Source organism: Myxocyprinus asiaticus, chromosome 5 (genome assembly GCF_019703515.2).
Source record: "Myxocyprinus asiaticus isolate MX2 ecotype Aquarium Trade chromosome 5, UBuf_Myxa_2, whole genome shotgun sequence".
In the NCBI taxonomy this organism is placed as follows: Eukaryota; Metazoa; Chordata; class Actinopteri; order Cypriniformes; family Catostomidae; genus Myxocyprinus; species Myxocyprinus asiaticus.
In genome coordinates this window covers 47,200,965-47,216,749 of record NC_059348.1, presented here as the reverse complement: position 1 = coordinate 47,216,749, position 15,785 = coordinate 47,200,965, and the positions used below count along the sequence as shown (strand labels likewise).

At 37.1% G+C, this 15,785-nt stretch overlaps 1 protein-coding gene across 3 annotated transcripts in view; it reads right to left on the bottom strand.

Moving 5' to 3' along the window:
• LOC127440353 (calmodulin-regulated spectrin-associated protein 2-like) overlaps positions 1-15,785 on the bottom strand; it is an 84,518-nt gene that overhangs the window by 51,984 nt on the left and 16,749 nt on the right. For all 3 annotated transcript variants that reach the window (XM_051696894.1, XM_051696892.1, XM_051696893.1), the window contains exons 2-3: positions 14,530-14,789; positions 745-906 (exon numbers count right to left, since the gene is read on the bottom strand). In XM_051696894.1, the coding sequence (XP_051552854.1) occupies positions 745-906; positions 14,530-14,789 (422 nt within the window). The remainder of the gene's footprint in view (positions 1-744; positions 907-14,529; positions 14,790-15,785) is intronic.

The window sequence follows — 15,785 nt, the reverse complement described above, 5'->3', positions numbered from 1 at the left end:
AGTTCTTCTTCTCCTTAGCCCAAGTAAGATGCCTCTGACATTGTCTGTGGTTCAGGAGTGGCTTAACAAGAGGAATACGACAACTGTAGCCAAATTCCTTGACATGTCTGTGTGTGGTGGCTCTTGATGCCTTGACCCCAGCCTCAGTCCATTCCTTGTGAAGTTCACCCAAATTCTTGAATCGATTTTGCTTGACAATCCTCATAAGGCTGCGGTTCTCTCAGTTGGTTGTGCATCTTTTTCTTCCACTCAACTTTCTGTTAACATGCTTGGATACAGCACTCTGTGAACAGCCAGCTTCTTTGGCAATGAATGTTTGTGGCTTACCCTCCTTGTGAAGGGTGTCAATGATTGTCTTCTGGACAACTGTCAGATCAGCAGTCTTCCCCATGATTGTGTAGCCTAGTGAACCAAACTGAGAGACCATTTTGAAGGCTCAGGAAAGCTTTGCAGGTGTTTTGAGTTGATTAGCTGATTGACATGTCACCATATTCTAATTTTTTGAGATAGTGAATTGGTGGGTTTTTGTTAAATGTGAGCCAAAATCATCACAATTAAAAGAACCAAAGACTTAAACTACTTCAGTCTGTGTGCATTGAATTTATTTAATACACGAGTTTCACAATTTGAGTTGAATTACTGAAATAAATGAACTTTTCCACGACATTCTAATTTATTGAGATGCACCTGTAGATCGACCACTAGTTTCTAAACAGTATTGTGAAAGCTGTGGGATATTCTCACCTTATTGATCCAAGTGGTTATTGCCTCTTCAGCATCATAGGGAAAGTCTTCCTCAGGAAGGAAAGGAGTTAATTTCTTTATGCAGGTCAGTACTCTCTCCACACTGACCATTTCAATGGTGTACGCCATCATCAAGGTGTCAATCATCGCCAGATGAGAACTCTGGAAAAACACAAAAATGTTCCTATAACACAAATGTACTGTTTCTTCATGACAAGCCTCGGAGTACATAACTGACTGTTTCATAGTGTGCAGAATTATGTAAAAAAGTAATAGGGCAATAGAGGAACATTAACGTTTTTTTATTTGTTTTTTTATTATTATATTGAAACAGATTTGTCTGGTTTAACATGTTATGCATGATGCTCAACATTAGAATGTCATAAGGGGCGTTCGCCTTTGACTGTTGTGCCACGTCTTTCGTATCACTGTCTTTTCAGATGAGTAAAGCACTAATAAGACAAAAAGTGGCTTTAGAAGAGAACATATTTATTTTCATACTATTAAACATAAGCCTATCACTGACCTACAGTCTACAGCAATTCATTTTACAATTGAATTCGTCATTCTGTCAGAGATGTATTTATTATAAGGGTTTTTCTAAGAACGCGTCAATGTACTGTACACATGTGTCATTTTAGAGTGCTTAGGTTGAGTCGCGTCATAAAAACAGCGTTTTTAGGTCGCTGTGTCAAGTTAAACATAGTTTGAAACTTAGAAAACCACATCTGGGATCCCTGCATTCAGAATTGTGCTCTGTCCAGCTGTGTTTGAGAATGCTTCCACATGCAAGAATGCGTCCTCATCTTGTGCTGTCGTTAGTGTCAAGCTGACTGAGATGGTTTGTTCTCCGTATAGCTGTGTGTTGCCTATACAGCTGGAGTTTCACTTACTGACCCCTGCTGAAAACAGGTGGTACTTCAAGCTTGAATTGCTCTGATGGCAGGAATATTTCTTATTACAGTCCAGGAAATGATTAATTGTGTTAATTTTTAACAAGTTTTATTTTTTTTAATATATAATCGCACTGAACAAACACTTTAAATCGACAGCCCTAATATTTATATGTATAAATGAATAGCATATAAAATCAAATGATACATCAATAATTTTATAGTGTATACATTTAACATATTTACTTATTCTGTCAGTTCTGTCAATATAGCATACAACAGGGCTAAAGGCACACCTTAAGAACAATTTTATTTTTTTCTGGTCACAAAGTATATCAAGATTCAAGTAATACATTTATTTTTATTTATGTATATATTTGATGGAGCAACATAATTTGTGTGAAAAGAAAAAATAGCAGAAGGTTGTTTTGAATAATAAAAAAATATATATATTTTTTTGTAAAAAAGGGGGGTTATACTGATATAGTGTAGGTACCGGGGCAATAGATTTAGGGCACAATTTGTCAAGACAGCAAGATGCCTTTTTTGTAGTAACAAATTAAGATAATGCTTATTCAAAATAACCACTTCAGAAAAGGTGCACCATTTCCTATTGATTTCAATCACATTTGGCATTTCATAACATCTTATGTATTCTATACACAAATGAAATTTCATTATGATTGGATCAGTCAATATGAGCCCACTTTGAACACTTTTCATAACAAATCTTTTTCCCCCATGTAAGAAAAACAATGTGTTTTATGGGGGGCTTCAGCCCCAGCAATGGGGGCTTTTTATCCCAAATACTATCCTTTCAATTATTGGACAGTTATTGAAGAAAAAATATTATATAATTGCCTTGAACAAAATTGAAAATGACAAATAAGTATTTTGTCTCTAAATAAATGTGATAATTTCCAGGATATTCATTAGCAACATACATTTGCAAAATATTGAAAAGAGTGGTGAACTGCAGCATTTAACTAAATATTCTGCAACAAAAGGGAAGACATGCCATGATGCTGAGAATTATTGTATGAAACTCAAATGAATCGTCCTTTTATTTGGTTTATCTACATTAATTATCTGAACAAACCAATTACTAAAATGATTTGGACTTCCCAATTATATGAAGAGGATGAGGACTGTTTAGGAGCTTCATACATGAACCATCCAAACAAACCAATTCATTAAAATGAATCAGAATTTTTTATGATTTATATGACAAAGCAGTTAGGGCTGCAACAGCTAATCGATAAAATCGATAATGAAAATCGTCAACAATGAATTTTGTTATCAACTGGTTGGATTTATGCGGCGAGCACAGAGAAGCTCCATCAGTGACGTCACTTCACAGCCAAGTAAAAATGTGTTGCTTGATGAAACTCTGAAAAATGACAGAGACAAATTGAAGCAGGGAAACATGACCCAAGATGTCCAGCGCACAAGAGCACTTCATAAACACTTCAAAGAAGATCATAGTATGCATACAGTTTAATGTGGAGTGGTTGAGTGAATCTGCACTGCGTTTGCAGATGATTGTACTCTGTTAACCTGTATATAATACTGAATATGATGTATAATAATGCTAAGGGTCCTGATATTTGACAGTCCTGATAGTGCCAAATGTAATGTCTGATTTCTCTAGTAAATTTGTACTATGGCAAATATGGATAAGCATGCACTACCCTTAATAATGTATTTTTGAAAAGAATAATCAGATCAGAATCAGAATGAGCTTTATTGCCAAGTATGCTTCCACATACAAGGAATTTTTCTTGGTGACAGAAGCTTCCAGTGCACAAACAATACAACAACAAGACAGAGATAATAATAATAATAATAATAATAATAATAGAATAATATGTATATGCATATATAGAAATACACAATAGGACAAAAATACACATATAGTATGTACAAATACAAATCTGTTATATGCAGTGCAAAGGAATGTAATGCAGAAGAGGTAGGATATGTTAAATAATATAACTGACTGTGTATTGCACGTAATTATAGTATAGTTTTAACTGTTCATGAGATTGATAGCCTGAGGGAAAAAAACTGTTCTTGTGCCTGATGGTTCTGGTGATCAGTGCTCTGTAGCGTCAGCCAGAAGGCAACAGTTCAAAAAAGTAGTGGGCTGGGTGAGTGGGGTCCAGAGTGATTTTACCAGCCCTTTTCCTCACTCTGGAAGTGTACAGTTCTTGAATACTTTAGAAACATGCAATCAGTTACAATATGGTTTCAAAACTTACAATATTAATTTAAAATACTTAAAATGTATGTAATCAGTGACAGTGTACAAGCATATGTATCTAACATAATTATGTATTTTTCAGCTGAGCAGAATTATTAATGTATCTATTCTGGTGTCACCATTGCCCTCTACTGGGCTGATTTTTTTGTTCCGCTCCATCTCTGATGGATAATTTTACTCTTTAATAAACAGTACTTTTTAAGTTTTACAAGTAAAGGAAAGGAACTGTTTTGCATATGTCCTGAAAGTAATAATAATAATAATAAAAATCAAACATAACTATTCAGGCTTTGTTAAAAGTTTTATGCAAGTATAGAATCGTTCAGTACAGTAAACCAAACCAATCCTTACCTAATCATTTCTGTTTCTTAAAAAATAACATTTTATTAAAATACAGGAAATTTAGTTATTTATTCGATTAATCGAAAAAATAATTGTTAGTTGCAGCCTTAATAGCAGTTTAGAAGAGACCTTAAATCTTAACATCCCTGATTTCCTAAAACTCTCAGAACTAGAACAATGCACAAGAAGCACTATTATAAATATTAAATAAATAAATATCAATATTTTTCCAGCATCCAAAGCACCAAAACTGGTACAAATTGCAACATGATAATGCTTGTTTAAATGCATTTACAGCAACTTGAATTCTTTAAATGGAAAAGCAAACATGGAACGACCATTTCTGATCTCAGGGCTCCTCCTTGTGGAATTAGTGTCCTGGAAAAATACCTGATCAGAGCTGCATATTGTACTCTCCTTAACCCCATTTACCAGTGTAAAATAAACTTAATTACAATAGGAGTCACATCCCCTGCTAGTCTAGCAGTGGTAAACAATTATGTATTTGTAGATTCAGCTAGATCAGTTTTTGTGTGATTGTGCCTTCCAATCTAAAACTGTTATTTTGTGTTACATATTTAAATTTGATGCAACAAAATGACAAAACAGAAAAGTGATTATGCAAACTGTGACTGGCCTAAAATCGTAGAAAAAAACCCTTTCAGCAGCTTTAAAGAAAGTGCAACTTTCTCTCTGAAATTAGAAAAAGGAAATCTTGCTTAAACAAAGATCCTTGAGCTGTCAAAATGAACAAATGAACAGTTTAATCCGTAGGGATCAGCAAGCCCTATTTCCACTGTTCCTACGTCCACATTAATACTTTTTCATTTTAAAAATCATTAATTTCGCTACGTTTATGGCTCTCATCCACACTGGAATGACACTGAAAATGGAGACTTTGAAAACACTCTTTATAAATGCTTACTTTGGAAAACTATGATGTTAGGAAACAGAAAACTGACTTTCCAAACTTAAGCAGATTAGTGTAGGCGTGGCCTAATTTAGAACACATTCAGGTTAGGTTTAAATCCAAAGATGCTTCAAAAATTAAATACAGAAGAAACACACATGTGCTATCAGCATGTGCTTGTATTTGCTAGTAAGACACTGGCAGTTGTCTTGCTTATAACTAATTTAATATGCAGAGGTAAGCCTCTTCTCATGGATGTTAACAGATAACAGACGTTTTGGACAGCTTATGTTTTACCCTCTACACATCTGTCTGGGCAATAGATTAAGTCCAAGAAGCTTACCAAGCAAGTGTCCCACAATCTGCATTTCCAACTGAGTGCTGCCATACAAAACTGTGACTGGCCATGCAGCTTGTGGGGTGCTTTGTATGCTGCATCTGCATGGTTTTCATGTTGTTTTGAAGACAGTGGCTTTAACAGTATGTTTTCTAAGCTCTGTATTATGAATTAACCACAGTCACACCCTCTAAACACAAAACAGCAACAGTACCAAAGATATTCAAGTAATGCATCTTTTGGTTTGCTTGATAACAATTGTGTTTTTGGCCTTTTGCCACTTTTATTATAGAGGAAAGAACAGGAAATGATGTAGAGAAAGAGGTAAATGGATTGGGATATATTGCAAGCACAATTTGAACTTGCATCACCCGTATGAGCAGCACAGCTCGATGTGTCAGAGCATAATGCTTGCTAGGTAGGCAAGCGACAGATAATAACTATTCAAGCCAGATAGACGCCATTTTTTCTCCATTCTACGATCATCTGCTTTCATTGAGCGCATATTGTCATTGTACCAGGGAGCGGAACGAGTATGCGAGATTTTATGCGATTTTAGGGGGGCAAAGGAATCCAAATTAGTAGTAAGAGCATTATTTAACTGTAGTATTTGTTCTTCCAGCGGGATGGGGTATAAAGTACTTAAAGATGAAACAACAGCATTTGTAAATTCAGTCAGGTTGATTGATTTCCATTTCCGAAACTTAACAATTCTGGACATGGATTAACATAGAAGTGACAATTCCAAGGTAAAGAAAACAGCTAAATGGTCAGAGAGACCAATATCCACAGTAACAGGCTTATATACAAATGATTCATTTGCACACAATAGGACCTTTAGGACCTGTTTGCCAGGAACAGGTGTGACCTTTACAGTGTGTAAAGCCAGTTACATATTGAGTGAAATTAAGACAGTCCTTTAAGGACAAGAAGTCTTTAGCCATGACATAATTTGCTTGATCAATGTGCATATTAAAGTCCCCCAAGACAATAATTCTCTTAAACCTGAGACAAAACATTGACAATAAATCAGCAAACTCAGACATAAAAGCATAATTTGGCTTAAGAGGTCTGAAAACTGTAGCAATGACTGTAGTTTGTGGGGCAGAGATACTCAAATGTGGTAGGCTATGATATAGACACTGAGCTTATGTTATATTTCAGGTTATATGTACAATGATGCCCCCACCTCTTCCAGAGAGTCGAGGAAAATTAAACAGCCCAAAACCTGGAGGCGTAATCTGAGCAAAACAAAGACGATCATTTTGTCAAGTTTCAGATAAAAACAATATGTCCAGGTTGTTGTCCATAATAATATCAGGTACAATGAGAGCCTTGTTGTTTACAGAACATACATTAAATAACAGGGCGTTAATCGAGGTCGATGTCACCAATGATGGGGATTTGAGCACCACACTGACAAGTGATGACAAGTTATTAAGGGTAACATCAGCATCCTATTATGCACAAAAGTGTTATACTTTGGTTAAGGGTCTGTTCAAATCCCTAACCCTAAGAAAAAGCAATAGTAATAGTGATGTTTGTCTTAGCAAACATCACTATTCTGACTTGCTGTAACAATCTGTGAAACAGAATAAGAGTGAAATTTCAAAATATCGGTTTAGTTCAAAATATCAGTATCAAAGGATAAGAGGACACAAACAATGAAGTCTTATTGTCTCTCACCTCAAAAAAATCAAATACCGAAAACAGTGAAAGTGTGTAAATCCATTTACATTCAGATTTTTTGCTTAATCTTTTATTGTCGCAACAATTACAAACACCGAGACCCTGCAGTTCACCTCGAACACAGCTGGTTGGAGATAGCAGAGGATTATAAGGCCCTGTCAGATTTAAAATAAGTTTGTCTCTGTAGGCTTTGTATCAAAACAAGAAAGGAAAAATCATTGAAACTTTCCCTAAGGACACATCACAAAGGGATTCATATGACACCATACACTGAATTCAAACATCTATACATTATTTACACACATTCATACCACCCCAATTCCGAAAGAGTTAGGACAGTATGGAAAATGCTAATAAAAACACCTTGTGCTTTCTTGAAAGCACTACATCAACAATTGTTTTATATGAATGTTTTAACAACATTTTTATGTTTTACCTTGTGATTTTTTTTTTTTTTTAATATACACTTATTTCAAATCAAATGATTGCAACACACTTCAAAAAAGTTGACAGAGGCAATTTAGGACTAATAACAATCTGACGAGTTGAAATAACAAGATGATGTGAAAAAGGAAATGTTAAACAGGTGAGGAAATCGTGTTATAGTACACAAGGTGCCCCCAAATAACCCTAGCCAAGTTTAGGCTTTACTATGCAAAGCAGAAGCCATACATCAACACTGTCCAGGAGCACTGCCGACTTCTCTGGGCTCACTCTCAACTGAGATGTAAAGTAGAACAGTGGAATCATGTTCTGTGGCCCAATGTTTTTGGAAAAAACAGCCATTGTGTTCTCCGGGCCAAAGAGGAAAAGGACCATCCAAGCTATTATAAGAGTCAGTTCCAAAAGCTAGTGTCTGGCATGGTATGGGGTAGGGATATGCACGAGTACTCGAATAATTATTCGAATAGTAAAACTACTATTCGAATTTTGCAAAGTTTGGCTTTGCTGGCCATATATACAGTGAGATGCATGTTAAAACCTGAACACACAAACTAAAACTGGCAGTTATAACAGAATGCACTGAGTGGCGCTGTTGAGTGTGGACACAAGTTGATCACATTTGTTGAGCAAACGGTTCTGTCAGTACCTTCAGCTGGACACCAAAAAAGCGGATTATTGTGAGAGTGTGGCTTACTGCGAGAAAGCTGGGTTCCTGTTTAAATGCACTGGATAAGAGGTGTACAATTTACTCTCGTATATGTGCAGCTCATCAGAAAGCAGCATCCCCATAATAACCTAATCCCCGCGACGCTTCTGTAAACAACAAACATGGCATCCGAGAAAGACTTTGCTAGCTGAGGTAAGGGTATTCCATCTTTTAAACTGGTGTGTATAAATGATTATAGTTTACTGAGCATGTGGATATGCTTGTTTTTCTCAACAACAACATGATACAATATAAACATAACTATTATATGTCGTGTTTATATTCGTCCTGTACATTAACTGCATCAGTCTACTTCATTAGCGGTTTCTTTTTCTTCGCTTTGCGTGAGCTTAAATGCTTTCATTCTATACTTTTTTGTTTTCACGCATTGCTTGTTTAAATATAAAAAATAAAAAACACAGGACATGATATAAGCTTTGTTTTGGATATAATTAGAAACTTGTTTTTTTTAATGGTGATGCAACCTTTATGACTAAAAATAGTCATCATGAATTACCTTCATTTAAATAATAGAATATTCGAATATTTGTTTTTTATGAGCTTAAATATTCGAATACTAAATTATTGATAAATGCCCATCCCTAGTATGGGGGTAAGTCAGTGCCCATGGCATAAGTATCTTGCAAATCTGTGAGGGCACCATTAAAGGAATAGTTCACCCAAAAATGAAAATTCTCTTTATCATTTACTCACCCTCATGCCATCCCAGATGTGTATGACTTTCTTTCTTCTGCTGAACACAAACGAAGATTTTTAGAAAAAGATCTCAGCTCTGTAGATCAACAGATGGGGTCAATATCAGGGTACTGGAATATTTGGGAGCAACAAGTTGTCTTCCCATATGATCGTGTTGATTTGAAAAGGAGACGTTTCAATTGTATTTATCAATAAATAAATTCAATTTAAATGTAAAACAAGCCAATTTGAAAAGGTAACTTCGTTATTATAGTTTTTTGGAGCTACCAAGGTCTGATCTGACCATTCACTTGCATTGTATGGACCTACACAGCTCAAATATTCAAACTTTATTTGTGTTCTGCTGAAGAAAGAAAGCCTGTCATACATATCTGGGATGGCACAAGGGTGAGTTAATAATGAGAGAATTTTCACTTTTGGGTGAACTATCCCTTTAGTGCAGAAAAATATGTACACATTTTGGCGCAACATATGCTGCCATCCAGACACATTCAGTCTTTTCCAGGGACATCCCTGCATTTTCCAGCAGGACAACGCCAAACCACATACTGCCCGGATTACAAGTGCATGGCTTTGTAAGTAGAGAGTGCGGGTGCTATGTGGCCTGCCTGTAGTCATGACCTGTCTGCAATTGAGAATGTGACATATGAAGAGCAAAATACAGCAACGAAGACGCCATTTGCACAGCTGAAGACCTGCATAATGGATGAATGGGGGGAAATTTTGCTTGCTTAACTTAAACTTGTCTCTTCAGTGCCCAAACGCTTAATAAGTGTTATTAGAAGAAATGGTGATGTTACATAGTGGTAAACACTCAACTGTCCCAACCTTTTAAGAGTGTGTTGCACTCTAAAATTATCTGATTTGAATAACAGTGTATTTTCAAAAGAAAACTAAAATTAACTTTAAATTCACAAGGTAAAACTTCAAATAATGTGTAGTTATAGTGCAGTGTAGGTGAACAGGAAGGTAACCACACCTCTAGAGACAGCCAACAGACACACAAGCAATCTCCAACTAGACAAGAGAGCACGGTTAACACTTGACAGCAAACAATACATTCACATTGACAATCACAATAACAATGATCCGACAACGGACACGACACACGAGGGGATTAAAACAAGCGGGGAAACAAACAAGGGGCAGGTGCCGCTCGCAGCTGAAGGTTGTAATGATCAGCGTAATGATCAGCGTTTCCATGGAAACAATCAGGGTTCCCATGGAAACGCTGATTCAGCATGCCAGCGGCACCTGAAATACATAAGGGCAAAACGTAAATGCGCTTTGACAAAAACAGACAGGGAACGATGATGCCACCGCCCTCGTCAGACAAAACCCAACCTGACAGGTTGACAGGGCAGCGACATCACTTGATTATATTTTGAAGAACAGATAAAAGAATAAAGCAGATGATGTGCGTATCTGATTCGCTGTGTATTCAGAGGAGGTCTGCCGCCCATAAGCGCAGCACTTCTCATAGAACACGCGCATGCACAGTCCTCACTGTTTCTGCTGTTTCAGTCATCTGAAAATACAGTAGTTTGCAACTGAAAGAACAGTGTTGTCCATGACCACGCTGCAAATGATCTCAGACCATCTCAGGAGATGCTCTAAGTTTAGTTCGCTTGATATACACGGAGCAGTTTGCGTTTACACGCATTGTGAATGCAACATTGCTTAATTCCAAACATTTGTGTCTGAATACATAACCTTAGCAAATGACATGCAGTGACATTAATGAATTGTCATGTGTCATCATAATTCACTACAGCTTCAAAAGTGGTATTTTATATACCTTTATGAATAACCAAAGGAGCTGGTAAAAAAATCAAAGTGTCTGGTTAAATTGGGCATTCACAGCCACTGTGGCTGGTGGGCAAAAAAAAAAATGGTATCCTTTTACCCCAGTGTTAGTTATGAAAACAACATATTTCTATTTTCCTGCTCCAATTTTCCTTTGCTCCACCACTGATCTACCAGCATCACTAAAGGAATTATATTTATGAGATTGCAGTCTGAATTTAATGTGGTGCTAAAAAAAAAGTGTGCACCGTGAAATAACACCAAAACAGTGCGCCTTTCTATTCCGTTGAGTTCGCTGGCTGTACTCAACAACAAACACGGTGACTGGTTTAGTCCGATTCAAGACTAAATGACTCTTATGAGCCGGTACTTTTAAAACAGTGATTCACCAGCTCATGAGTTCTCGTTTTGAATCAATTTGATAAATCCTTCAGTGAATGAAATGAATTACTCTGAGTAATATATATATACACACACACACACAATATATATATAATTTATAAATATAAACTTTGGCCCCAAGCAATGTTGCTTGGTCAAATTAGGCCCGCGACCCAAATGAGTTTGACACCCCTGCTTATACAAATACCCTTTATGTTTGTTCTCTATGCTGTAAATCAAGCAACTTTGTGTCAATATTTAAGTCCTTTTTTTACTATCAATCTCCACCTAAAAAGACTTATATATTGATCTGTTTCTCACCCACACCTATCATATCACTTCAGAAGATATGGATTTAACCACTGGAGACTTATGGAATACTTTCATACTGCCTTTTGGGCCTTCAAAGTTCTGGTCACCATTAACTTGCATTGTGAGGACCAACAGAGCTGAAATAATCTTTTATAAGTCTTCGTTTGTGTTCTGCAGAAGAAAGAAAGTCATACACATTGGGATGGCATGAAGGTATATGAGGGAGTAAATGATGAGAGAATTTAAATTTTTGTGTAAACTATCCCTTTAAGACCCACCCTCAATCATATTGCTGTACAATATATAGCATATTAAGGTTGTCAACATAAACATGTTAAATTTTGAGATTAACTGAATATGGTGCATGCTTTAAATCCATTTAATGCAGTTAACAGACCTTCTTTTTTTTTTTTTTTTCCTTCCAATTTGGAATGGCCAATTCCCAATGTGCTTTTAAGTCCTTGTGGTCACATAGTGATTCGCCTCAGTCCGGGTGGCGGAGGAAGAATCCCAGTTGCCTCCACGTCTGAGATCGTCAATCTGCACATCTTATCACGTGGCTTGTTGTGCACATTGCCACGGAGACATAGCGCGTGTGGAGGCTTCACGCCATCCACGCTCAACTCACCAAACGCCCCACCGAGAACAAACCACATTATAGCGATCACGAGGAGGTTACCCCATGTGACTCTACCCACCCTAGCAACCGGGCCAATTTGGTTGCTTAGGAGACCTGGCTGGAGTCACTCAGTGTGCCCTGGGATTCGAGCTAGCGAACTCCAGGGGTGGTAGCCAGCGTCTTTACCACTGAGCTACCCAGGCCCCCTGTTAACAGACTTTCTTAACTTTTTTTATAAATGAATGCTATATAATGAATGCTGGAAGAATTGTCACAAAAGTGAGGCAAGCGGACGTTTATATATACTTGAATTATGATTAGATGAATACGTTCCTCCCGAACTTTCATTCAAAACACATATAGACACGCATACACCTTCAAACAGCAATCACACTTACATTCACTGCTGCACCTGGCATGCAGCCGAGCATGTCTATGAAGTCGACACTTCTCCTAAATATGCTGAATAAAGGGAATATCATCAATGCAGATTTTTACAGCAGTGCAGACCACTCCTCGTGGACTGAGGGTGCCACACACATACACATGTAAGGCCTAAACACTGCTCTGAAGGCATTACAACAGCCTTATGAAGGATTTGGTAGGGACACATCACCATTAAAGCTGATGTGTAATAATCCCAGTTTAACGGAATATTACGGGTTCAATACAAGTAAAGCTCATTCGACGGCATTTGTAGCATAATGTTAATTATCACAAAAATGGGGGGCCTGGGTAGCTCAGCAAGTATTGACGCTGACTACCACCCCTGGAGTCACGAGTTCAAGCGACCAAATTGGCCCGGTTGCTAGGGAGGGTAGAGTCACATGGGGTAACCTCCTCGTGGTCATGATTAGCGGTTCTTGCTCTCGATGGGGCACGTGGTGAGTTGTGCATGGAACGCTGAGAGTAGCATGAGCCTCCATATGTGGAGTCTCCACGATGTCATGCACAACAAGCCACGGAGAAGTGGAGGCAATTGAGACTTGTCCTCCACCACCCGGATTGAGATGAGTAAACGCACCATCACAAAGACCTACTAAGTAGTGGGAATTGGGCATTCCAAATTGGGAGAAAAGGGGATAAAAAAAAAAAAAAATTAAAAACAAATTATCGAAATCAAATTATCAAAAAATTTATTTCAACTTGTTCCCCCTTTAAAAAACAAAACAAAATCTGGGTTACAGTGAGACACTAACAATGTAAATTAATGGGGCCAATCTGTAACATTCAAATACACACTGCTTCAAAAGTATAGCCACAAGACGTAAACAAGATGCATGTTGAAGGGATAGTTCACCCAAAAATTTAAATTCTCTCATCATTAACTCATGTCATCCCAGATGTATATGACTTCCTTTTTTACTGCTCAACAGAAACAAAGATTTTTAAAAGAATATTTTAGCTCTGTAGGTCCATTTAATGCAAGTGAATGGTGGTCAGAACTTTGAAGCTCCAAAAATCAGCATAAAGGCAGCATAAATATAATCCATATGACTCTGGTGTTTTAATCAATTTCTTCTGAAGAGACCCGATAGGTTTTGGGTGAGAACAGACCAAAATGTAATTCCTTTTTTACTTTAAATCTTGAAAGCATTCTCCTTGCTGAAGGTGATTTCAAGCTCAATTACAATTCCTATAGCGCCATTTAGCGCTCTGCGTGTGAGTCAAGCACTTGGAAGTGAAAAAGGAGTTATACTTTGGTCTGTTCACACCCAAAACCGATTGGATCACTTCAGAAGACATTGATTAAATCACTGGAGTCGTATGGATTACTTTTATGATGCTTTTATGTGGTATTTGAAGCTTCTGAGTTCTGGTCACCATCCACTTGCATTCACTTGTGAGGACCTACAGAGTTTGAAAATCTTCATTTGTGTTCTACAGAAGAAAAAAAGTCATACACATCTGGGAAGGCATGAGGGTGAGGAAATGATGAGAGAATTTTTATTTTTGGGTGAACTATCATAAAAAAATAAATCGCTTACTATCATTTTCTGTGTAAATTTAAATCCAATTCTACATCTTCGTTGCCATGATGATGTAACACCTTAAAATGACTGTAAAAACACTGATTTAAACAATTTTACAGCACAAATAATAAATGAGTTTTCACAGAGAAATGAAAAAAAGTCCTTTATGTCCAGCATGATACAGCAACATGCTTGACCAATAGCGTGAGTTTGGGGTGGAACTATCTGTTTGTACGACCAATGGAAGACAGGGGGAGTATGGAATCTGCAATTCTATTTGGTGACGCTAGTAGTGTAGAAATTACACACTTTAACTTTGACATAAATATGAATGTATGTCAGTTCTACAACAGGACAATCAAGGCACAATTACATTTATTCAAAGTCACTTGCCATCTGTATGGGGGTCTTGCAGAGGTCTCTCTCAGTGACGAGTCTCTCCTGGTCAGTAACATAGAGTCCTTTCTGCGCGAGGGCCTGGATGACAGCATTATGACCCAGTAGAGGTTTAGCCGCGTCGCTCCTGAGGATCAAGCTCCCTGCACGGCAGTACAGCTCTGCAGACAGCAGTAGAGACACCACAGGAGGCTTCACATGCTCCTGATCATACTGGTCCCGATAAAATGGATCCTCCAACTCCACAGGTACACAATCTAAAGAGAGAAACAGTGGGAGAGATGTGTCTGATTAAATTTAAAAATTAAAATGAGATGCTGAAATCTTCATTCACTGAACGCTATCAACATGAACACTGAGATCCTTGCATCAGACCAACTAGACCTTCAAGCGAATCTAGAATTTTTTTATATTGTTATATTTTAGTAGTTGTTTAAAGCTTATTTGTGTACATTTTTTAGATGTTCAAATTCTTTCAAATGTCCCAGCTTAATATGCAGTCAACTGTAAGTGAGGTTGTAGGTTGTTTTCACCTGAAAATGTATAACATCAAGTAGTCTTGGACCAATTCAATACTCCTATTGAAGCATGAAGCAAAATTATACATTTTTGATTATTGATGCCATTGTAGAAATACTTAAAGGGATAGTTCACCCAAAAATGAAAATTCTCTCATAATTTACTCACCCTCATGCCATCCCAGATGTGTTATGACTTTCTTTCTTCTACAGAACACAAACAAAGATTTTAGAAGAATATTTCAGCTCTGTATGTCCTCACAATACAAGTGAGTGGTGATCAGAACTTTGTAGCTCCAAAAATCACATAAACATAAAAGTAATCCATAAGACTACTACTTATATAGTCCTTTTTTACTCTAAAACTCCACTTTAACGTTCACTTTCAGATGTGAAAGTGAAACTAAACAGGCACCACATGTGACTTTCAGATGTAAAAGTGGATATTTAGAGTAAATAAGGACTTTACTATTGATAATAACTCACCCACACCTAGTATATAGCTTTTGAAGATATAGATTTAAACACTGGAGTCATATGGATTACTTCTATGTATCCTTTATGTGATTTTTGGAGCTACAAAAGTCTGATCACCATTCACTTGCATTGTGAGGACCTGCAGAGCTGAAATATTCTTCTAAAATCTTTGTTTGTGTTCTGCTGAAGAAAGAAAATCATACACATCTGGGATTGCATGAAGGTGAGTAAATGATGAGAGAATTTTCATTATTGGGT